At 36.7% G+C, this 24,875-nt stretch overlaps 1 protein-coding gene across 10 annotated transcripts in view; it reads right to left on the bottom strand.

Annotated features, from left to right (window-relative positions):
* NEK1 (NIMA related kinase 1) overlaps positions 1 to 24,875 on the bottom strand; it is a 221,442-nt gene that overhangs the window by 156,298 nt on the left and 40,269 nt on the right. For 6 of the 10 annotated variants that reach the window (XM_050791717.1, XM_050791721.1, XM_050791723.1 and 3 more), the window contains 6 exons: positions 16,277 to 16,336; positions 15,952 to 16,011; positions 15,808 to 15,858; positions 15,601 to 15,675; positions 9,882 to 10,045; positions 9,670 to 9,801 (listed from right to left, as the gene is read on the bottom strand). In XM_050791717.1, coding sequence (XP_050647674.1) covers positions 9,670 to 9,801; positions 9,882 to 10,045; positions 15,601 to 15,675; positions 15,808 to 15,858; positions 15,952 to 16,011; positions 16,277 to 16,336 — 542 coding nt within the window. The remainder of the gene's footprint in view (positions 1 to 9,669; positions 9,802 to 9,881; positions 10,046 to 15,600; positions 15,676 to 15,807; positions 15,859 to 15,951; positions 16,012 to 16,276; positions 16,337 to 24,875) is intronic. The other 4 variants (XM_050791725.1, XM_050791722.1, XM_050791724.1 and 1 more) reach the window with 1 other exon arrangement.

The following is a 24,875-nucleotide window of genomic DNA, read 5'->3' as shown; positions in this document are numbered from 1 at the left end:
TGAGATTTTGGGCTGAGATGATGGGGTTTTCTAAATATACAATCACGTTATCTACAAACAGAGACAATTTGACTTCCTCTTTTCCTATTGGAATACCCTTTATTTCTATCTCTTCCCTGATTGCCCTGGCCAGAACTTCCAATAATATGTTGAATAGGAGTGGCGAGAGAGGGTATCCTTGTCTTGTGCTGGTTTTCAGAGGGAATGCTTCCAGTTTTTGCCCATTCAGTATGATATTGGCTGTGGGTTTGTCATAAATAGCTCTTATTATTTTGAGGTATGTTCCATCAATGCCTAGTTTATTGGTAATTTTTAGCAAGAAGGGCTGTTAAATTTTGTCAAAGACCTATTACCTATTGAGATAATCACATGGTTTTTGTCATTGGTTCTGTTTATGTGACAGATCACGCTTACTGATTTGTGTTATGTTGAACCAGGCTTGCCTCTCAGGGATGAAGCTGACTTGATCATGGTGCACAAGCTTTCGGATGTGCTGCTGAATTCGGTTTGCCAGTATTTTATTGAGGATTTTTGCATTGATGTTCATTAGGGACATTAGCCCGAAATTTTTTTTGTTGTGTCTCTATCAGGTTTTGGTATCAGGATGATGCTGGCTTCATAAAATGAGTTAGGGAGGATTCCCTCTTTTTCTATTGTTTGGAATAGTTTCAGAAGGAATGGTACCAGCTCCTCTTTGTACCTCTGGTAGAATTCGGCTGTGAATCCATCTGGTCATGTACTTCTTTTTTGGTTGGCAGACTATTAATTTCAGAACTTGTTATTGGTCTATTCAGGGATTCAACTTCTTCCTGGTTTAGCCTTGGGACAGTGTATATGTCCAGGAATTTGTCCATTTCTTCTAGATTTTCTAGTTTATTTGTGTAGAGGTGTTTATAGTATTCTCTGATGGTAGTCTGTGTTTCTATGGGATCAGTGGTGATATCCCCTTTATCATTTTTTATTGCATCTATTTGATTCTTCTCTCTCTTCTTATTGGTCTGGCTAGAGGTCTGTTTTGTTGATCTTTTCGAAAAACCAGCTCCCGGATTCACTGATTTTTTGAAAGGTTTTTCGTGTCTCTATCTCCTCCAGTTCTGCTCTGATCTTAGTTACTTCTTATATTCTGCTAGCTTTTGAATTTGTTTGTTCTTGCTTCTCTAGCTCTTCTAATTGTGTAGAGTGTTGATTTTAGATCTTTCCCACTTTCTCCTGTGGGCATTTAGTGCTATAAATTTCCCTCTACACACTGCTTTAAATGTGTCCCAGAGATTCTGGTACGTTGTGTCTTTGTTCTCATTGGTTTCAAAGAGTATCTTTATTTCCACCTTCATTTCGTTATTTACCCAGTAGTCATTCAGGATCAGGTTGTTCAGTTTCCATGTAGTTGTGCTATTCTGAGTGAGTTTCTTAATCCTGAGTTCTAATTTGATTGCACTGTGGTCTGAGAGACTCTGTTATGATTTCCGTTCTTTTGTATTTGTGGAGGAGTGTTTTACTTCCAATTATGAGGTCAATTTTAGAATAAGTGCTATGTGGTGCTGAGAAGAATGTATAGTCTGTTGATTTGGGGTGCAGAGTTCTATAGATGTCTATTAGGTCTGCTTGGTGCAGAGCTGAGTTCAAGTCCTGGATATCCTTGTTAATTTTCTGTCTCATTGATCTAATATTGATAGTGGGGTGTTAAAGTCTCCCACTATTATTGTGTGGGAGTCTATGTCTCTTTGTAGGTCACTAAGAACTTGCTTTATGAATCTGGGTGCTCCTGTATTGGGTACACAAATATTTAGGATAGTTAGCTCTTCTTGTTGCATTGATCCCTTTACCATTATGTAAAGCCCTTGTCTCTTTTGATCTTTGTTGCTTTAAAGTCTGTTTTATCAGACACTAGGATTGCAACCCCTGCCTTTTTTTTTTTTTTTTTTTTTTTGCTTTCCATTTGCTTGGTAAATACTCCTATATCCCTTTATTTTGAGCCTATGTGTGTCTTTGCATGTGAGATGGGAATACAGCACACTCACGGGTCTTGACTCTATCCAATTTGCCAGTCTGTGTCTTTTAACTGGGGTATTTAGCCCATTTACATTTAAGGTTAATATTGTTATGTGTAAATTCGATCATGCCATTATGATGCTAGCTGGTTATTTTGCCCATTAGTTGATGCAGTTTCTTCATAGTGTTGATGGTCTTTACACTCTGACATGCTTTTGCCATGGCTACTATTGGCCATTCCTTTCCATGTTTAGTGCTTCCTTCACAAGCTCTTGTAAGGCAGGCCTGGTGGTGACAAGATCTCTCAGCATTTTCTTTCTTTTTTTTTTTTTTTGAGACGGAGTCTCGCTCTGCCGCCCAGGCTGGAGTGCAGTGGCCGGATCTCAGCTCACTGCAAGCTCCGCCTCCCGGGTTCCCGCCATTCTCCTGCCTCAGCCTCCCGAGTAGCTGGGACTACAGGCGCCCGCCACCTCGCCCGGCTAGTTTTTTGTATTTTTAAAGTAGAGACGGGGTTTCACTGTGTCAGCCAGGATGGTCTCGATCTCCTGACCTTGTGATCCGCCCGTCTCGGCCTCCCAAAGTGCTGGGATTACAGGCTTGAGCCACCGCGCCCGGCCTCTCTCAGCATTTTCTAAGAATTTTTTATTTCTCTTTTGCTTATGAAGTTTAGTTTGGCTGGACATGAAATTCTGGGTTGAAAATTCTTTTCTTTAAGAATGTTGAATACTGGCCCCCACTATCTTCTGGCTTGTAAGGTTTCTGCAGACAGATCCACTGTTAGTCTGATGGGCTTCCCTTTATCGGTAATCTGAGGTTTCTCTCTGGCTGCTTTTAACATTTTTTCCTTCATTTCAACTTTGGTGCATCTGACGATTATGTGTCTTGGGGTTGCTCTTCTCAAGGAGTATCTTTGTGGTGTTCTCTCTATTTCCTGAATTTGAATGTTGGCCTGTCTTGCTAGGTTGGGGAAGTTCTCCTGGAGCATATAATGGAGAGTGTTTTCCAAGTTGGTTTCATTCTCCCCGTCACTTTCAGGTACACCAATTAAATGGAGATTTGATCTTTTCACATAGCCCCACGTTTCTCGGAGGCTTTGTTCATATCTTTTCACTCTTTTTTCTCTAATCTTGTCTTCTCACTTTATTTCATTGAGTTGATCTTCAATCTCTGATATCCTTTCTTCTGCTTAATTCGTCGACAGATGCTTGTGTATGCTTCATGAAGTTCTCATGCTGTTTTTCAGCTTCATCAGGTCATTTATGTTCTTCTCTAAACTGGTTATTCTAGTTAGCAATTTGTCTAACCTTTCTTCAAGGTTCTTAGCTTCCTTCCACTGGGTTAGAACATGCTCCTTTAGCTTGAAGGAGTTTGTTATTACCCACCTTCTGAAACCTACTTCTGTCAATTCATCAAACTCATTCTCTGTCCAGTTTTGTTCCCCTGCTGGCAGGGAGTTGTGATCCTTTGGAGGAGAAGAGGCGTTCCGTTTTTTGGAATTTTCAGCCTTTTTGTGCAGGTTTTTCCCTATCTTTGTGGATTTATCCACCTTTAGTCTCTGAAGTCGGTGACCTTCGGATGGGGTCTCTGAGTGGATGTCCTTTTTGATACTATTCCTTTCTGTTAGTTTTCCTTCTAACAGTCAGGGCCCAGGTCTGCTGGAATTTGCTGGAGGTCCACTCCAGACCTTGTTTACCTGGGTATCACCTGCAGAGGCTGAAGAACAGCAAAGATTGCTACCTGTTCCTTCCTCTGGAAGCTTTGTCCCAGAAGGGCAACTGCCAGATGCCAGCCAGAACTCTCCTGTATGAGGTGTCTCCCAGTCAGGATACACGGGGGTCAGGGACCCACTTGAGGAGGCCAACTGTCCCTTATTAGAGCTTGAACACTGTGCTGGGAGATCTGCTGCTCTCTTCAGAGCTGCCAGGCAGGGATGTTTAAGTCTGCTGAAGCTGTGCCCACAACAGCCCCTTCCCCCAGGAGCTCTGTCCCAGGGAGGTGGGGGTTTTATCTATAAGTCCCTGGCTGGGGCTACTGCCTTTTTTTCAAAGATGCCCTGCCCAGAGAGGAGGGAGTCTAGAGAGGTAGTCTGGCCACAGCAGCCTTGGTGAGCTGCAGTGGGCTCCTCCCAGTTCGAACTTCCCAGTGGCTTTGTTTACACTGTGAGGGTAAAACCGCCTACTCAAGCCTCAGCAAAGGCGGACGCCCCTCCCCGCACCAAGCTCCAGCGTCCTAGGTTGAGCTCAGACTGCTGTACTGGCAGCCAGAATTTCAAGCCAGTGGATCTGAGCTTGCTGGGCTCCGTGGGGGTGGAACCCACTGTGCCAGACCACTTGGCTCCCTGGCTTCAGTCCCCTTTCTAGGGGAGTGAACAGTTCTGTCTCACTGGTGTTCCAGGTGCCACTGAGGTATGAAAAAAAACTCCTGTGGCTACCTCGGTGTCTGCCCAAATGGCAGCCCAGTTTCATGCTGGAAACCCAGGGCCCCAGTGGCATAGGCACCGGAGGGAATCTCCTGGTCTGCAAGTTGTGAAGACTGTGGGAAAAGCACAGTATCTGGGCCGGAGTTCATGGTACAGTCCCTAATCGCTTCCCTTGGCTAGGAAAGGGACTTCTCTGATCCCCTGCACTTCCTGGATGAGGTGACACCCCACCCTGCTTCAGCTTGCCCCCCTTGGGCTGCGCCCACTGCCCAACCAGTCCCAATGAGACGAACAGCGCACCCCAGTTAGAAATGCAGGAATCACCCACCTTCTGTGTCAATCTTGCTAGGAGCTACAGACGGGAGCTGTTATATTCAGCCATCTTGCCAGCCACCCCCTTTTTTTTTTGAGACAGAATTTTGCTCTTGTTGCCCAGGCTGGAGTGCAATGGCACGATGTCGGCTCACTGCAACCTCTGCCTCCTGGGTTCAAGTGATTCTCCTGCCTCAGTCTCCCAAGTAGCTGGGATTACAGATGTGCCACACTTGGTTAGTTTTTGTATTTTTAGGAGACAGGGGGTTTCACCATGTTGGTCAGGTTGGTCTCAAACTCCTGACCTCAAGTGATCTACCTGCCTTGGCCTCCCAGAGTGCTAGGATTACAGGCCTGAGCCACCATGCCCGGCCTGGTTCTGTTTCTTTGGAGAACCCTGACTAAAGGAGATGATAGGCCTGAGCCACTATGCTGGTCTTTTTTTGTTTGTTTAAGACAGAGTCTCACTCTGTCACCCAGGCTGGAGTGCAGTGGCGTGATCTCAGCTCAGTGCCACCTTCGCCTCCTGGGTTTAAGTGATTCTCCTGCCTCAGCCTCCCAAGTTGCTCTGTAAGATTCTATTTCAGAAATAATAAAAAATGAAGAATAAAATGTGGCAGAAAAATGTTCAAAAAGGTGAAGGATTACAAACAACTTGTTATACTAGGGGATTTGTTAGATAAATCATAGCACATTCAGGCACTGGAATTTTATGCAGATATTAAAAAACTGAAAACAATTTTTAACATGGGAAATATGTATGGTAAGAACACTAAATTTAAAAAGATACAAATTTGTATGTGTGATTTGATTTCCATGATCTCGGGAAAAAGAAAAGGAAAAAAGTATGCAAAAAAATTAACCAAAGTCTTCACCAGTGACTGTCTCTGTAGGAATTCGGAATTATTTTATTTCCTGTTTCCTAACACCCTCTTCCTTTATGTTCCAATTTTTCTAAAACTAACCTACATCACTCAGCAAGCAGAAAAACAAGAAAAAGAAAAGCCTCGTGTGATTTTTCTTCAGGTTTTCTTTTTTACTGAGCACAAAGGAGAGAAAAAGGAGGTATGAACAGTTGACTGAGAACACTGTATGAAAGGACAATAACAAGGTAGTTAGCTGCTGGTATTTTAAAAACAGAAATACATGAAAATTCTTGAATTCAGCAAAAGAAAGAGTATTAAAAAAGAATTTGAGAATGAGAGGAAGGAAAAAAAGATTAAATGCCTTTCAGTAAAGCAAACACTGACGGTAGCTAAAATTTGGAGTAGTGTAAGTTGTTGCTCCACGTCAGTGGAAAGATTACAGTGTGTATGTAAATCTAACACAATGAGTATTATTAAGAAAGAGATCACGAGAAAATTATACACATAGTAATTAAATCATTTCCTTGTAAGTGATTGCCAGCTATGAAAGAAAAGGGCATTTTTATTCTTATAGCAAAATATAAGAAAATACAGCTGGTTCAACATCTGAAAATCAATTAATGGATTAATTAATCAATGGATTACATTAATCCATCACATTAATAAGCTAAAGAAGAAAAATCACATGATCATATCTATACATGCAAAAAAAAAAAAAAAAAAAAAAAAAAAGCATTTGACAAAATCCAGCAACCATTTCTGACTTTAAAAAAATCTCAGAAAACTTAAAGAGGAACTTCCACAATTTCATAAAGAACATCTACAGAAAACCTACAGATAACATATTTAATGGAAACTTGAAGCTTTCTGGCTAACATCAGGAACACGACAAAGATGTCCTTTCTCAACACCACTCTTCAACATCATATTGGAAGTTCTAGCTAATGCAATAAGGAAAGAAAGCACAAGGTATACAGACTGGGAAGGAAGAAATATAACTGTCTTTGTTTGCAGATAACATGATTGTCTATGTAGAAAATTCAAAAGAAACACCAAAAATACCCCTCCCAGAAAAAGTGATTATAGCAAAGTTGCAGGATGGAAGGTGAATAAACAAAAGTCAATTGTTTTCCTATCTATAATCAATGAACAAGTAGAATTTGAAATTAAAAACACATTATCACTTTCATTAGCACTCCCCAACATGTAATATATAGGTCACAAATCAAAAAAAATTTGCATGGATATGAAGAAAACTACAAAATTCTGATAAAATATATCAAAGAACTAAATAAATGGAGATATTTCAGGTCTAATAGGAAGTACTGGAAGACTGAATATTGTCAAGATGTCAGTTCTTCCCAAGTTGATCTACAGATTCAACACAATCCCAATTCAAAATCCCAGCATGCTAGCCTGTAGATATGGACAAACTGATTCTAAAGCTTACGTGGGAAGACGAAAGAACCAGAATAGCCAACTCAGTATTGAAGAACAAAGCTGGAGGACTGAAACTACCTGATTTCAAGACTTAATCAGTAAAACAGAACAGAGAGCACAGAAGTAGACCCACATAAAAATCCTTTGTCAACCAATCATTGACAAAGGAGCAAAGGCAATTTAAAGGAGCATATATAGTCTTTTCAAGAGATGTAGAACAACTGGGCATCCACGTGCAAAAAAACGAATCTAGACACAGACCTTACATCCTTCACAAAAATTAACTCAAATGGATCACAGATCTAAAGATAACATTAAACTATAAAACTCCTAGAAGATAACATAGGAGAAAACCCAAATGAACTTGGGTATGGTGATAACTTTTCAGTTATAACACCAGAGACACAATCCATGAAAGAAACAATTGATATGCCGGACTTCATTAAAATAAAAACATTCCACTTTGCAAAACAGAATATTAAGGGAATGAGAAGATGAGCCAGAAAGAAAAAGAAAATATCTGCCAAAGACATACCTTATGAAGGACTGTTATACATAATATATGAAGAACTTTAAAAACTCAACAATATAAAAATGAATTTAAAAATGAGCAAAAGGCCTGAACAGACAACTCATCAAGAAAGATATACAGATGGCATGAAGCATATGAAAAAATGCTGAATATGTCAATAGGGAATTTTAATTAAAATGAGATACCACTACACACTGATTAAAATGGCCAAAATCCAAAACACTGACAACACTAAATGCTGGAGAGGATGTGGAGCAACAGGAATTCTTAATCACTGCTGGCAGGAATGCATAATGGTATAGCCACTTTAGAAGACAGTTTGGTGACTTCTTAACAAAATCAAACATACTCTTAAGACACGATCCAGCAATCATCCTCTTGGCATCTGTTTAAATACTTAAAAAACGCATGTCCACATAAAAACCTACTCACAAATGTTTGTAGAAGCTTTATTCATAATTGCCATAACTTAAAAGCAACAAAGATATCCTTCAGTAGAATAATGGATAAAGTGTAGTACATCTATTCTGGCTTGGTGTGGTGGCTCATGCTTGTAATCCCAGTACTTTAGGAGGCCAATGCAGGAGGATTGCTTGAACCCAGGAGTTCAAGACCAGCCTGGGCAACATAGCGACACTCCATTCTACAAAAAAATTAAAAAATCAGCCACGCATGGTGGCAAGTAACTGCAGTCCCTGCTGTTCGGGAGGCTGAGGTAGGAGGGCCACTTGAGTCCCAGAGGTCAAGGCTGCAAGTGAGCCGTGATCATGCCATTGCACTCCAGCCTGGGTGATAGGACAAGCACCTGTCTCAAAAAAAAAAAAAAAAAAAATCACCAAAAAAAAAAAAAAAAAAAGTATGGTATATCGATACAATGGTGTTAAGAAGAAATAAGGTATGAAACTATGAAGATATATGGAGGTACATTAAATGCATATTAGGAAGTGAGAAAAGCCAATGTGAAAGGCCACATACTATATGATTCCAAGTATATGATATTCCAAAAAAGGTAAAACTATGAAGGCAGTAAAGCAATCAGTGGTTGCCAAGAGTTGAGAGGGAGGTTGGAGGCAGGTGGAGCTCAGGGGATTTTGAAAGCAGTGACATTATCTTGTATTACAGTAGTGGATATCTGTAATTATACATTTGTCAAAAGCCATGGAATGTACATACCACGAGTAAACTCTAATGTAAACTATGGACTTTGGGTGATAATGGATCAATGTTTGATTGTAACAAACATTATCACTCAGATGAGGATGTTGATACGGAGGTTGTGCATGTGTGAGGAAGGGGTACATAGGAACTCTGTACTTTCCACTCCATTTTGCTGTGAACCAAAATCGCTCTAAAAATAAAGTTTACTAATTAAAAAATATATATACTAGAAAGATCAATAATTCTGGAGAATAAAAGCCTCCCAAAAAATTTGTCTCACTATTCATAAAAAATATGCGTATGTGTAAGTCTGCAACCTTCCTTTCTCAAAAAATATAAGCTACATGTATCAGGTTTCTGTATATAATTTATAACATATATATAAATGTTAATTTATATTTACCTCAATTATTTATCTCTGCTCAGTATACATTAATCAGTTATCATTATTAAATTAATTCAATGGAAGAAAAGAAATAATATGATGAACAGGATCACAACGAGTTATAAATCAGAGATGAATGTGAAGAGAAAGCATGCTAAACAAAGAGAAAACTAGGCTTTGAAGTGATGAAGAAAAGGGCGAAAAATGCACTGGGGTTCTGCATAAAGTGTGATTCAATTTAGATTTATATCCTGATTTATTTAAAGTAAGTGGGTGATGAAACGTTATAATTATGTTGGCAGAATGTTATCACATGTTCCTTTAAATAGTATATTCAGTCTAAACAGACAAATAAGACACAAAAATCAGGCTGAACTGGAGAGCTACATGCTTTCCACAGTGTAATCAAGAGCCAAATTTGCACCTGAGAAAATTATTGCACCCAAGAGGCAAAAAACATCATATATGAACAATGGAGAAAACATCCACAAAGTGTAGGTACTAAGCTATGTATGACAAACGACAAATTAACACACAAGGATGAATTCATGAATCATCACAGTCCAACCTGTTTGCATTGGCTTGTTTAGACACCGCCTTCAATCTTTTCAAAGTTTTTCTAATATCATCAGCATCAGGGAAATGGTGATGACCTGTAGCCCCATAAGGAAATCCTGGACGAACTCCAGGCAGAATTCCGCTGTAGATAAATATGCACAGTGACTTTCATTACTATCTCAGAAGCAAAGCATAAGCAACTTCTGCAGAACATAGCCATACCTTTCTGGAAGACCTCGACCATGTATTTCTCTTTTCCATTTAGCTTCATTATCTTCTGCTCTCTGTTGCTGCATTTGGTCAAAAATGGCATGGTAATGTTCATACTGTCCTCGAGAAGAAAAAGATGATGGAGCTATAGTCCCTCCACTGCCAAGAAAAGGAGCCTAGGGATTAAACAAAGAGCTCTCACGTGTTTATCTTATAAGGCCTAACGGGCCTGTACTAGTCTCAAAAGAAAAGTAAATTTCAGTGCTTGACTTTTAAAAAGTAATTACTTAATATGAACATACTAACAAACATAAAGCCTAAAGCAAAATGTTTTCCTATTATAACTCTTAACAGCCAAAAAGCAGTATACTTTGTAAGTGATAATAAAGCATAATGTGACAAACGAAAACAGCAATATGACACTAATTTCATGTAAATATGGAAAAATCTGGTCTTAAAAGGTTTTGAAACAAGCTTCCAATATATGTTTCATGTAATTCTGTTTCATTAAGTTTATGTATAGCTTATAAGTAAAGGACAGCATGCTTTTATATAACACTCAGAATTATATTTAACAAAAACGTCTGCATATGGCTTTTAATATACCCCAAATCCTTAAATTCACCAAGCACATATGAAGGTATAATTATTAAAACATGTTCTATATGTATATAAAAGAGGCAAAAAGTCATATCTATCTTTAGTTTCCAAGTTGGGAAAAATAGCACAAAATTAGAAAAACTTTCAATTCTGTGGTAAACAAGTGACAACAGAGAGATTCCAAAGTAGTTTAAGTACTGAGCAAATTCACAAAATAGTAAAAAAAAAATCAACAGTAAAATCCTTATTTAGAAAAAAGGCCTTGGGGAGAGATATTGTTTAATCTGGTCTTGATAGCAATGTAAGGAGAGTAAATATGAGCCAATGCATTAAAGTAAAAATAAGCAATGTATGCATATATACTTAGGTATGGAAGGTGGAGGAGGAAGGAAGTATGATGACAAATAGAAGGCAGGCAAATAAGGAGTATTAAGTTTGGCTATAAAAGCTTGCTATAGCTAAATGCTACCTGCCCTGGGTGCTTGTGTTCAAAAAATAAATAACAATAGAAAGGATTTATAAAGTTTCTAGCAGCAGTAGTATACCAAAAGAGTTTTAAAGGTCAGTAAGTCAATATTACGCATGGTAAGCAGAAATAAGAAAGTAAGGCAGAGGAATTAATTAGAAGGATGTTGCTTCCCTGACACCAAGCCAAGAAGCCTAGAAGTAAAGACAGGCAATCAACGAAAAAGTAAATGCTGAAGGAAGTCTGGATTCTCTGCAGGAACGACAAAGGATAAAGGCAAAGACAAAGACTCAACCACAGAGACATAAAGAACTCAACTACATGGAAAACTCAGAGTAAAAAACAGATGCCAGAAAGATAAAAGTAAATAAAACCTGTATAATGCTATATAAGTCATGGTGAAAGAATTTCATTAAGAAGAAATCAATAACCTCAAATGCAAAGGTCAACTTATTTCAACTTTTCTTATCTGAGAATAAGACCACCAGATATGACTAAAGCTGAGTGGAAGCCTTTAAAAAACTGTTTTCTGAGCATGTGAAGTGATAAGAACAGAAGCCACAATACTGAGAGTAAAAAAGGGAAAACTTCCAGGTGATAACATCTTAAGGAAAATGTCTGGTTAAAAAAAGAAACAAAGGCCAGGCACAGTGGCACATGCCTGTAATCCCAGCACTTTGGGAGGCTGAGGTAGGTGGATCACTTGAGCTTGGGAGTTCGAGACTAGCCTGCTGAACTTGGTGAAACCACATCCCTGCAAATACAAAAAATTAGTCGGGCACAGTGGCATGCGTCTGTAGTCCCAGTTACTCGGGAGGCTGAGATGGGGAGATGGGAAGATCACCTGAGTCCAGGAGGTCAAAGCTACAGTGAGTCATGATCCCACCACTGAACTATAGCAAGAGAGTGAGATCTTGTCTCAATAAGAAAGAAAAGAAAGGAAAGAAAGGAAAGAAAGGAAAGAAAGGAAGAAAGGAAGAAAGAAAAGAAAGAAAAAAGAAAGAAAGATGTCAGAATCCAATAAAAGAAACTTCAGTGTAACCCAATAAGATAAAATTTGTCTTAATATCCTGTAAGCTGCACACTATTTTATAAGCATTATTTAAAAAAAAAAGCAATACAAGATAAACATAGATAACTGATTAAAGATGTTCAAATAACAAGTGATGAAAATTACTAGAATAGGAAACTCCATCAAGGTGGTCCTTACATACATCCTCAAAATGTACACCTGAAGTCAAGAATCAGAATTCTGTTATAAGGTAGTCATATTTCCTATGAAACCGGTTACTCTTCGAGTTTAGTCCAATGCTAATATCATCTTAACTTGGCTGAGTGTTCTGTTTCTCTTTAGCAAAAACAAAAGTATGTAAACATCTCAGAAGATGCTCATACTCAAAATAATGTTGAAAATACTGTATTAGAATACTGATGAAATATGTTTGTTTGAGACATAATTTATGTGCAATAAAAATTCACCAATTATAAGCACAGGTTGAATTCTGACAAATGTAGACACTCACATAACCACTACCACAATCAAAAGCATATTCATTACCCCAGAAAGTTCCCCTGTGTTCCTTTGCAGTAAATGCTCCCACTGCCAGCAACCACTGATCTGCTTTCTGTCACTGCAGGTTGGAGTCACCTTTCCTATCATGTCATGTAAATGAAATAAAAAATATGTACTCTTTTATCTGGTTTCTTTCACTCACAGGTTTTTAAGATTGATCCATGGTTTTGCACGTATAAACAGGCTATTCTTTTTACTGCCGAATGGTATTCCAATATATTTTCAAACGAGATACACCTCTTCCATATTATAATCACCATATAACCATAAATGTGGAATATATAATTTTTCTAAAACACATTCATAAAAGACACATTAAAAGTGGATAAGGCAAAGAAGGTCCAGATTTTGCAGATACTAAATGATCAAAAACATTTACATTGGATATTTATACTATGAATAATAATGCCTCTTATTTAGAAGTATGTAATAATAGTATTAATTTTGAAATACTTCCTTTAGTTTTAGTTTTATCTTTCTTTTGGGGATCTCCTTAATTTGATTCATATTACATTGAGCCTCCAGGTCCTTATCAACTACACAGAAATCAAACAGCCTAACAGTTAAAATATTTCAAACTCAATGAGGAATAAATATAGACCCTGACATAGAATTTCCTCTAAATCATGGAAGATAAATTGTTTTATTAGTCTTCAATGAAAACATTACAGAAGTTTATAAATTGACACAGAAATCTATTCAGCACACAGTATCTAACTTGAAAATTGTCTCAGTTACTACACATTAATAAAACTGATTAAACTATATTAGACATCACAGGAAAAAGCACTTTATTACACAAAAGGGAGAAGAAAAAATCATCAAAACTTCAATGCTAATCATGGACTTGATTAAAAAAAGCTTGACAAGATCTGAAGGTGTACAAGTTGGTAAGCTTTCTCTTTTCAATCAGATAAGATATGAGGTTAGTTATTTTAGAATGGGCCAGATTCTGAGTCATTCCTGATCATTTAGGAGATAATAAGTTCTATTTAAAGGTAAGATAAAATTATACTACTAAAAACACTGTATAATCTATATTAATACAAATTTGGAAAAAGTTACTCTTAATGAATTATTAATATGATACGAAGAACTTCTGCATCTCAAGAGACTGAAAAACAAATCTATAAATGCAGGGCAGAATGTATATGTCTAGATAAAACAAACTTTTACTCAAATTATAACTTCTGGGGAAAACAACAAGTAAGAATTGTAATCGATCCAATTTTATAAGTATCTATCTATTGTACATTTAAATATCAAGATTAATGGGTATAGGTGAGTGAAACTTATAGTTTGCAAATGTATTGACTTAGGCCGGGCACAGTGACTCACGCCTGTAATCCCAGCACTTTGGGAGGCCGAGGCGGACAGATTACCTGAGGTCGGGAGTGCAAGACCAGCCTGACCAACATGGAGAAACCCTGTCTCTACTAAAAATACAAAATTAGCTGGGCATGGTGATGCATGCCTGTAATCCCAGCTACTCTGGAGGCTGAGGCAGGAGAATCGCTTGAACCCAGGAGGCAGAGGTTGCAGAAAGCCAAGATTGTGCCATTGCACTCCAGGCGGGCAACAAGAGCGAAACTCCATCTCAAAAAAAAAAAAAAAAAAAAAAAAGATATACTGACTTACAGTTTATTCAGTGATACAAATTAGCTCATTCATCTTCTATTGCTGTATAACAAATTATCACAAATTTAGCAGCTTAAAAGAGTATCTATTTATAATCTCAGTTCCCCCGGCTCAGGAGTCTGGGTGCATTTAGCTAGGTCCCCTCCTCAGGATCTCACCAGGCAGAAATCAAGGTGTCAGCCAGGGCTACAATTCTCAAGTGAGACTCGGGATCTCTTCCAAGTTAACTGGTTCTTGGCAGAATTAATTTCCTTGTGACTGTATGACTTGGACCACAATTTTCTTGCTAGTTGCCCATCAGAGACCACTACTTGCAGAGGTCATCTCTACTGTTTTGTTTTGCCACATGAATGTTTACTATCTTCCAGGTGAGCAGAATTATATCTTTCTAATTTCTTTTCCCCTTCCAGTCAGCTATGAAGGAGTCTTATATGTTAATGTAACCCTGGGAGGGACCATGCCATCACCACTCACCATATAACATAACCTAATCAAGTGAGCTGCTATACCACAGTATTTACAGGTACCACTTACACTCAAGGGAATGGAATGATACAAGGTATGTATACTAGGGGTCGACAATCTTGAAGACCATCTTAGAATTCTACCTACTACAAATAGACATGTGTGTAGGATGCTATATGAGCAAAAGAGGAAGTACAAGATTCAGAATGGCAGAACAAAGAAAGGAAAGGGAAATTACTATAGAAATCCTTGCCAGACAGGTTCTAGGCACTGTTCTCAGAAAAAAAGTTTTGTTTTTTTTTTTTTCCCATCAAGAAACCAAAGCTCAGAAAAGTTCAGTAATGTGCCCAAAGTTAAATAGTGTGCATCTACCCAGAAGGAATGTTTGGATTAACTCATCTAGGTAACTGGTTATTTAGGTAAATGGATGGAGGTGGGGGTGAGGGTGAGGAGGGATGGAGGAGTGCTATTAAGTAAAGGCAAACAGAAGTGCAAAGACAAAGAGATTCGGCAGACTACATACAGTGATGAAACTACAAATATGGTCTTCATTTCAGCATGAATACAGCATAGGGTGTGTGGTAGGGAATGGATGGAGATGAAGTTGGAGAGACAACAGGGATCAGATTAAGAAGCGTCTTCTGAGAATTTAATCTTTAAGGCTACATGAAATTACAGAACGATTTTAGGCTGCAGTGTCACAAATTGTGTATCATTTTTAATAATTCCTCTGACAGGAATAATGTTATCATAGTCTTTACAAAAAACTTTTAAAGCAATTTTGAGTATAGTCGCATAATAGCAATACAAGTTATATATCAGACACATGCAGGAAAACTAAGTATTCATAATAAATGTTGAAGAATTCTAGGTAAAAATTAATTGTACACTAAAGAAAAAAAGAAAACCCAAGGTACATGCATTTTAAAGAACAAGGTGAAACTGGAGGGAAAAACGGTAGTATAACCATATTGGTATAAAATGCCTACCTTTACTTCACCACCTCCACCAGCACTTAGCACATTTCTCCATCCTTGTTCCCTGGCCCTATTTATTCTTTCCAACTTTGGGGAAAAGAAATAAACAAAACACCATTTCAAGTATTTAATATAAAATACATGTAATACATTTAGCAATAAACTGAAAATCAGTGTATTCCTTAAGGAAGAAGTAGATTTAATAGATTATCCTCTTACCCTTTCCTTTTCTTGCCTTTTCATTTGTTCAGCCTTCATTAAACTAATAATCTGTAACAATTTTAAAGACAAGCTTCTTACAACTCTTGAACCTATTATCACTTACAACTTGCCAAAGGTAGAAAAGCAAGAGCAAAAAACTACCTGATCCTTTTGTTTCTTTTCTTTTTCAATAAATTCCAGCCTTCTCTTTCTTGCTGCTTCCTTAAATAAAAAAAAGAACATTTTTATCAATGATAATTCCTATTTTTTCTAGTTTCATCAGGAAAGTTAGTACGCCAATGGCAGAGGTATGTTCAATGAGGTTTTTCTTTTCTTTTTCTTTTTTTTTTTTTTTTAAAAAAAAAGAAGTTACAGGTATTTGTTTGAAAGAAATAAGGAAGGTTTGGAGGCTTTAGAGTAGGATTTTGTTTCTTTTTTAAAATTATGTTTGCAAAGCTTTAAAATAACCAGACAGATGTCTTTATACCTCAGACATTTTCCTCCTTTCTTCTCCAATATTCACTCTCTTCTCTGGAGTTTGATGGGCCTGGACAAAAAGTAAAACTACAAATTAAAGATTCTGAGGCACTTATTTGAAAAAAATCCCAAATTTACAGAAATTTAAAATAAGAAAAAGGTAAAGTCAATACTTCCATAACTCTCTTCCAAATTACATTATCTTTAAAAATAAAAAACATTGTAGTCTTTGATATGCTGCTAAACAAAGAGAAACATTAGATTCAAAGAAACTGTGGAAAAGGGTCCTTCCCCAATCATCAACTGAACAGTTTTGTGCTCAGGTATGGATGTTTAAGTTTTCTCGTATTATCATAGAATATCATTTCAAAAGTCCAATGATGGAGATAATTAAAAAAAAACAAAATAGTGACTATATATTCAGTATATAAAATTCAAACAAGATTAAAAATTTATGGTCTATTTTGCTCTCCACCTCCAGAGGTAACAGTAACTACTGTTAATACTTTCATTAGTGTTCTTTAGAGATTATTTTATGTACTTAGATATATATATATACAGTTCAACTATATACATACAATAATTTTAGCTATAATTTTTACATACATGTAATATTAATGTGTTATTAGATGGAAAAATGACTAATTTTTAAAATTTCAATAGCTTTAGGGGTAAAAGTGGTTTTTGGTTACATGGATGAAATGCATAATGGTATATATTAGATATTTACATTTCTTCCTTTATATACTGTTTACCTAGCTTTGGGGTTGTTAATGGAATCATACAGTATATACTCTTTCGTATCTTGCTTTTGCTCAACACTGTTTTCAAGGTTCATTCATGTTATTATTTGTATCTGCATCTGTTTTCTTCATGGATATATAACATTCTATTAATTTTGATTCCTTTCTTTCACAATTATCTTATACTTTACTCATTAGGTCTATTCTAAAGTATTCGGGGGCAGGGCTGGTGTGGTAGCTCACACCTGTAATCCTAGCACTTTGGGAGGCCAAGACAGGAGGACTGCTCGAGCCTAGGAGTTTGAGACCAGCCTGGATAACACAGTAAGTCCCCATCTCTACAAAAAATTTTTAAAAATTAGCCAGGCATGTGGCCCGCACCTGTTGCCCCAGCTACTCAGGAGGCTGAGGTGGAAGGATCCCTTGAGCCCAGGAGGTAGAGGCTACCGTGAGCCATGAACACATCACTATACTCCAGCCTGACAGAGTGAGATCCTGTCTCAAAAAAATAAAATAAAATAAAATAAAAATAAAAGTATCTGGGGGGTGTGTGGGTATTTCTTTCCATTTATTTTATAATCATTTAATTTTTATATGTTGCCCTTCCATCAGGCCACTTTAATTAATAGTTTAATGCTGCTTCACCAAGATTTTCTAGGTAATCATATCAAATGTAAATATGACATGTCTATGTTTTCTCTCCTCTTCTAATTACATTTCTTTCTTTTTAATTGCTCTATCTAGAACCTCTGGCATAATTAAACGACGGCAATGGCAGCACATCCCTCTGTCTTGTTCCTGACTTTAATAATAATGATTCCAATGTTTCATCATTATGTATAAAGCCTGCCATAGGTTTCAGGTGTGTATACATACTGTATTAAGAACTTACCTTCTGTTTCTTGAATCAAACTTTTAAAAACAAAAGTTAGTGTTAAGTTTCACTGATTTTTCAGCATCTACCAAGATGATTTTTATATGGTTTTCTTCTCTAATCTGCTAATGCAGTAAAATTACAGTAATTGGTTTTCTACTGTTGAAACATCCCTGTATTACTCCAATAAATCCTGTCTGATAATTACTAATTATTTTTTGATAAACTGCTTGATTTCCCCCTTTTTAAGTCCTTTTCTTTTTTCCAGGATTTCTGCATATGTTCTTACAAGTGACCTACAGTTTTATTTTATCCCGTGTTAACTACACAATTTTGTAATCAAGGTTAAGCCTAATGCATGACCAATTTTTCAAACAATTCGAAATACAATTCTATATACCAAAAAAGATAACAATTTATAGAAAAGTTTAAGTTATTCTATCATGTACCAGTGTTTACATTTTTTAGTCACCTTAGAAAAAATGATTTTAAAAGCATACTGTACAATTTTTCACCTACACTGGATTTTGATACAAAGGAAAGCAGACTTTACTTAAAAAAATTACTTGGGAAAAATACTTTGATGGTCATTTACATTATTAATAAAATAATTCAGCATTTGATTATATCATTAAAATTTGTCTCTACTGGGGGGAGGGGTAGGGATAGCATTAGGAGATATACCTAATGTAAATGATGAGTTAATGGGTGCAGCACACCAACATGGCACATGTATACATATGTAACAAACCTGCACGTTGTGCACATGTACCCTAGAACTTAAAGTATAAAAAAAAAAGTGTTAAAAAAAAAAGTTGTCTCTACTAATAATTCCATTTTAACAGCAGCTATATTTTAACAAAAGTCATTGGTATAAAATTAGTTTTATAAATTATCCCTTGCTTCAGTTTTCTAAATTATGTAGAATGACCATAACAGATAGGCACTAAAATTCTAACCCTGAAAAGCAAATTCAAAATATTACAAAATAAGCATGACTCTCACAGCATTTTTGAAATAAATGTCTCACAATATATTAAAAAATCAGAAAGGCACACAAAAATTTACTTTCACTGAAAACAATATCAAAAGGATAACATTTCTGCTTTCGAAAGCAATGGTATAATTTAAACTGCATATTTCTTTCTAATGAAACACAACTATTTTGCTTTAATGAATACATTATTGCGTATGAGCCCAGGAAAATGCTGATGTTTAAAATATGTAATACCATCCAATGGGTTAATAAACTTATAAATGATAATAACGAGTCTTTTGTAATGTGCTTTGGCATTTTAATTAAATGATCATAAGCCAATTTTATTGGTATAATATGTTTTAACTCAAGGCTATAGTAACAATGTGCTAAGCGGTACTAAATCTCACACCTGATTCCTCTCTTATGATTAACTAAAGAATGCATTTACTCTCTGACAAAATAACCCAAGCAATCGGTTCTTAGAACTATCCCACGCCCTCACCGTATTATTAGTTCCTAACTCCTAACCTCTAATTTTGGCTAGTTATTTCAATTCAACTCCTATCTAAGCTAACCATTTACATTACCACATTACCCCAGAAAAGACACTAGAGTTGATGACATAAAAACAATACTGAAATATTTAAAGAACATTAGCTTTCAAACTTTTTCTAAAGGCAACCCACAATAAGAAGTATATTTCCCATCTGGACTCAGTGAAGATACATACACACCCCTAAGTTTCATAAAATATCTTCGCTATGTATAGCAGACCCTGCTACTTTCCATCACTTGAAACAAACAAACAAACAAACAATTCCCTGCTCTTTGCCCACTAGAATGTTTTTGCCATCACTAATGGATAGCAATCCCTTGTTTTAAAATAGTTATGAGAGATCTCTGGGGGCACTGTTGTTGAAGTACAAGAAATAAAAATTGTAATGCTCCTCATAGTATCATTACAAAAACACAGCTGACATTTCAAGGTACGTTCTATGTATACAGAATTTAAACAGTGGGGAATGTTACCCAGAAGCTTTGTAAAAATACATATTCCTTCCATACAAATGAATATTTGGCAATAAAAAGAAAATGAAGTACTGATACATGCTACAACATAGATCAACTGTGAAAACATTATGCTGAGTAAAAGAAGCTAGTCACAAAAGACCACATACTATATGATTCCATTTATATAAAATGTTCAGATTAAGCAAATCTGTATAGAGACAGAAAGTAGATTAGAGGCTGCCTAGGGCTGCGGGGTTGGGGGAAGAATGCGGAGTGGCTGCTACTGGAAAAAGGATTTCCTTTGGGGTTATAAAAATGTTCCAAAATTGATTGTGCAGATTACTATGCAACTCTATAAATACATAAAACCATTTAACTGAAAACTTTTCACAAACTACATATAGTATGTGAATTATATCTCAATAAAGCTATTTTTTAAAAATACATATCCCAAGAGTTGCTAAATCATCATCTTTGTGGACACAGAGCCCTACATTCTATATTTTGACATGTTGCACAGGTTAACTTTAGTAGTTAGTCTAGAACCATTCTCAAAATTTGTGTACTACAACACCAAACAATTAAGCAATTTAAAAACATTAATACAGCAACTCAATATAAATAACTGAATTTTATATATATTACACAATAGTGTGGAATAAGAAGAGAATGTTTACATATTCGTACACTCTTGGGTAAGTTACATGAAGGCAAAGATTGTGTTCATCTTCTAATGGTCCATATTGCCCTACATGTAAGATATTCAAATATTTATGAAATGAAAATACTAAGCTGTTCCTCTAAGATCACACAGGTATTTTCAGGACACTATTTCTATAGTGAAGAGGATAATATGAAACACAAAACATCCACACTGAGAGAACTGTTTGTGTTCTTTTTAAAAATTACAGCCAAAGTACTAAAGTGTAATATAATATATTCAAGGAGCTCCCTCTGGTGGCTTAATGGCCACTCCTTTGCTTTAACACAGCCTTTAAAAAAAACCTGTGACTGTAACAGGAACTGGAGTAAAGAAAAGTCTTACAATACATGAATATTTTGTGGACAGGTTGAATAATAACAACTTAATGCACATTAGCTTAAATTTGTGCAATTAAAACATGACAGTATCTTAAGTGGTTAAAGCTTTCCTTTTTCAGGCTTGAAGTTAAAAACTCTAACGAGTCATTGTGAATTTCAACCTAAAAGATGCTTTAATTTCCAGGGTTTTGCAAAAGAAGTCTTTTTTAAAAAAATGAGATTAAAAAATGAGATAAAAAAATCCAGGGAAAGGCCGTGTGTGGTGGCTCACGCCTGTAATCTCAGCACTTCGGGAGGCCGAGGTGGGTGGATCACTTGAGCCCAGGCGTTTGACAACACCTTGAACAACATGGCAAGACCCCGTTTCTACAAAAATCACAAAAAATAGCTGGGTGTGGTAGTGTGCATACGTAGTCCCAGCTACTTGGGAGGCTGAGGTGATTGCTTGAGCCTGGGAGGTGGAGGCTGTAGTGAGCCAAGATTGCACCACTGCACTACAGCTTGAGTGCAGTGCAGGCCCTGTCTCAAAAAAAAAAAAAAAAAAGAAAAAAGAAATAAGAAAAAAAAAATCAAGGGAAAAACCTATTTTTACAATCATGCAAAAATCATATTTAAAATACTTCAGAAATCTGGGGTTGATTTTCCTTTAATTCTTTCAATTGTTAGAAGATTTGAAAAACTTTCCACACAATTGATTGCTGTTTCTTTTTTATCCTACTTTTTCTTTTCTTCAAATGTTGTTTTTCTTTCATTGTGGTAATATACATAAAACAAAATTTATCATTTTAATCATTTTTTAAGTGTGCAGTTCTGTGGCATTAAATACTTTCACGTTGCTGTTCACAGAAACTTAGTTTTAAGTGAAAAAGAAAAAATTTTTTTTTTTTTTTTGGAGACAGTCTTGCTCTGTCACCCAGGCTGGAGTGAAGTGGCGTGATCTCTGCTCACCACAACCTTCACCTACCAGGTTCAAGTGAATCTTCTGCCTCAGTCTCGCAAGTAGCTGGATTACAGGCACATGTCACCATGCCTGGCTAATTTTTGTATTTTTACTAGAGACGGGATTTTGCCATGTTGGTTAGGCAGGTCTTAAACTCTTGACCTCAAGTGATCCATCCACCTTGGCCTCCCAAAGTGCTGGGATTATAGGCATGAGGCAGTGCGCCCAGCCAGCGAAATGTTTTTAAATTAAGCTATATAATATTTCAAGTGCTGATTATTATTTAGTTCTCAATGGTCTAGCTCAGACCATATTTGTCTGCCTGATGAAGTTTGAGGGCAATGACTCTGCCTGAAATTCAAAACATTTATGACTACCATCTGAATCATTTGCCTATGATTCAGAATATTTGATAGTAGAGATATTATTCAGAATATTATCCATTGAAATCTGAAAATTCCACAGCATGCTATTTTTATATACTGAATATTAACTGAAAATAAGGAAAACATTAAGAAAACCAACACATTACTTGATTCTATCAGCCATATGAAGAAACAGATTATACACTTGGCTACAATCCTGCCCAAACACTAGGGACTTTCTATGATATCATTTATCCAGATTCACCAACAGTTCTGATCTCTCCATTCAGTCAGGCTGATACATGGCCAAGAGATAAGGTAACTCGCTTGTACAAGTCCACTTGAGCGTGTATTCCTTACAGACATAATGACATAAAGATACAAACACCCCCAACTTCCCATCTCTCTCTACCCCCACAATGGCAGTTTTATTCCCTGGGAAGACAGAGAACTCTATGTGTATATATTCCAAACATTAAAATGGATTACATTTGTAAACCATTTAGAATAAATAAGCATCTTAAAAACGGTCCATGAAATAAATTTACTTTGAATTCATATTTCACTGAACTCTATTAGAAAACATAAAACATATTTCCAAAGAAATTTTGATCCAGGGCACAATTTTTTTTTTAAAAAGAACATTAATAAGAATCCAACCAACCTGACTGATTTCATATCAATGATATACAATACAACCACTGATAATCACAAGTAAAAATATACAAAAAGTATATATAACACTAAGTAAAAACAGAAAATTATCTATAAACTTTCTGAGCTATATTAAAAATACAAGCAATATATATTTAAATATAACATGGTGGCTCATGCCTAGCACTTTGGGAGGCTGAGGCGGGTGGATCACTTGAGGTCAGGAGTTCGAGGCCAGCCTGGCCAACATGGTGAAACCCCATCTCTACTAAAAATACAAAAAAATTAGTCGGGCATGGTGGCACATGCCTGTAATCCCGGCTACTCGGGAGGCTGAGGCAGGAGAATTGCCTGAACCTGGGAAGCGGAGGTTGCAGTGAGCCAAGATCACGCCATTGCACTCCAGCCTGGGGGACAAGAGCAAAACTCCATCTCAAAAAAAAAAGAAAAAAAAAAAACCCCAAAAAACACATAGGAAGTCCCACAACAAAATTAAGTAAAATTAAATGCAGTGTGTAAATACTGGTGATGTTTTATTCTTTTATTATATAAAACTCTTAAAAGCACACTAAAAATTATAGTGTTTATTAAAATACATACTTCACAGAAAAAAATTACAGATCAAAGTTATACTACTCAAATTACTTGAAAGAACGAAATAACTTTAACAGAAATCAAGTCTCTATTTCAAGAATTAGATACGTATGTACAGAGTCAATTTCAAATGTTCTAGAACTTTCTGTTCATTACCTCAACCTGAAGTAGTTTTTTACATTAAATTTTATTTTTAAAAATGGATACATAATAATTGTACATATTTATGGGATAGATGTGATATTCTGACACATGCATACAATGTGTAATGATCAAATAAGAGTAACTGGGATATCCATCACCTCAGCAGCTACTTTTAAACATTAAGAATAAAAGCTTAGCCTGGTTGCGGTGGCTCACATCTGTAATCCCAGAACTTTGGGAGGCCGAGGTGGGTGGATCACTTGAGGCCAGGAACTATTTGCCAAGAATCAGTGAACAACAACAACAAAAATCCCCACCCTCATGAATTTCTGCACTGTAATGGAGGAAACTGGTAACAAACTAATTGAAAATAGATTAGCAAGGGATAACATTGTGGAGAAAAACAAAGCAGAGTAAAGTAGACTAGAAATGTGGGGATGGCGTAGAGGGATGGTTGTTACTTGATACACTGTGATCAAGAAAGCCTCTATTCATAAAGCAAGTTTTGAGCACAGACCTCAAAATAAAGACAGCAGCAAGTACAAACTCGTTTTTGCAGGTAAGTACCTGGCATGTTTAAGGGCAGGGCAACAGGTGTGGGTGGCATGGCTGTACTACGGCTAGCAAGGGAAGAGTAGCAAATGAGGCTTGGAAAAGTAATGAGGCTGTCAGGGGCTTCATAGATGGTTGTAAAGACTCTGGCCTTTTTTTTTTTTTTTTTTTTTTTGAGATCAAGTCTCACTCTGTCACCGGGCTGGAGGGCAGTGGTGCGATCTCGGCTAACTGCAACCTCCGCCTCCCGGGTTCAAGCAATTCTCCTGCCTCAGCCTCCTGAGTAGCTGGGATTACAGGCACCCACCACCATGCCCAGCTAATTTTTTATTTTTTTTTGTATTTTTAGTAGAGATGGGGTTTCACCATGTTGGCCAGGATGGTCTCAATCTCTTGACCTCGTGAGATCAAGGTCACGAGGCCCGCCTCCCAAAATGCTGGGATTACAGCCATGAGCCACTGCGCCAGGCCGACCCTGGCTTTTACTGAGTGGGATGAAAAGTCACTGAAAAGTTTCAGGCAGGAGAGTGTAATGATCTGACTTCCATCATAAAAGGAACATTTGGGCTGCTCACATGAGAGCAGACTGAAGAGGGTAAGTCTGAAAGCAGTTAGACTAATCAGGACATTGATATTATAACCCTGGTGGAAAATGAGGGTGGCTAGGACTAATGTAGTGGTAAAAATAATAAGTAGACTGTGAATACGTTTT

The sequence above is a fragment of the Macaca thibetana genome, chromosome 5 (genome assembly GCF_024542745.1).
Source record: "Macaca thibetana thibetana isolate TM-01 chromosome 5, ASM2454274v1, whole genome shotgun sequence".
Taxonomy (NCBI): Eukaryota; Metazoa; Chordata; class Mammalia; order Primates; family Cercopithecidae; genus Macaca; species Macaca thibetana.
This window is presented reverse-complemented; position numbering and strand designations above follow the sequence as displayed.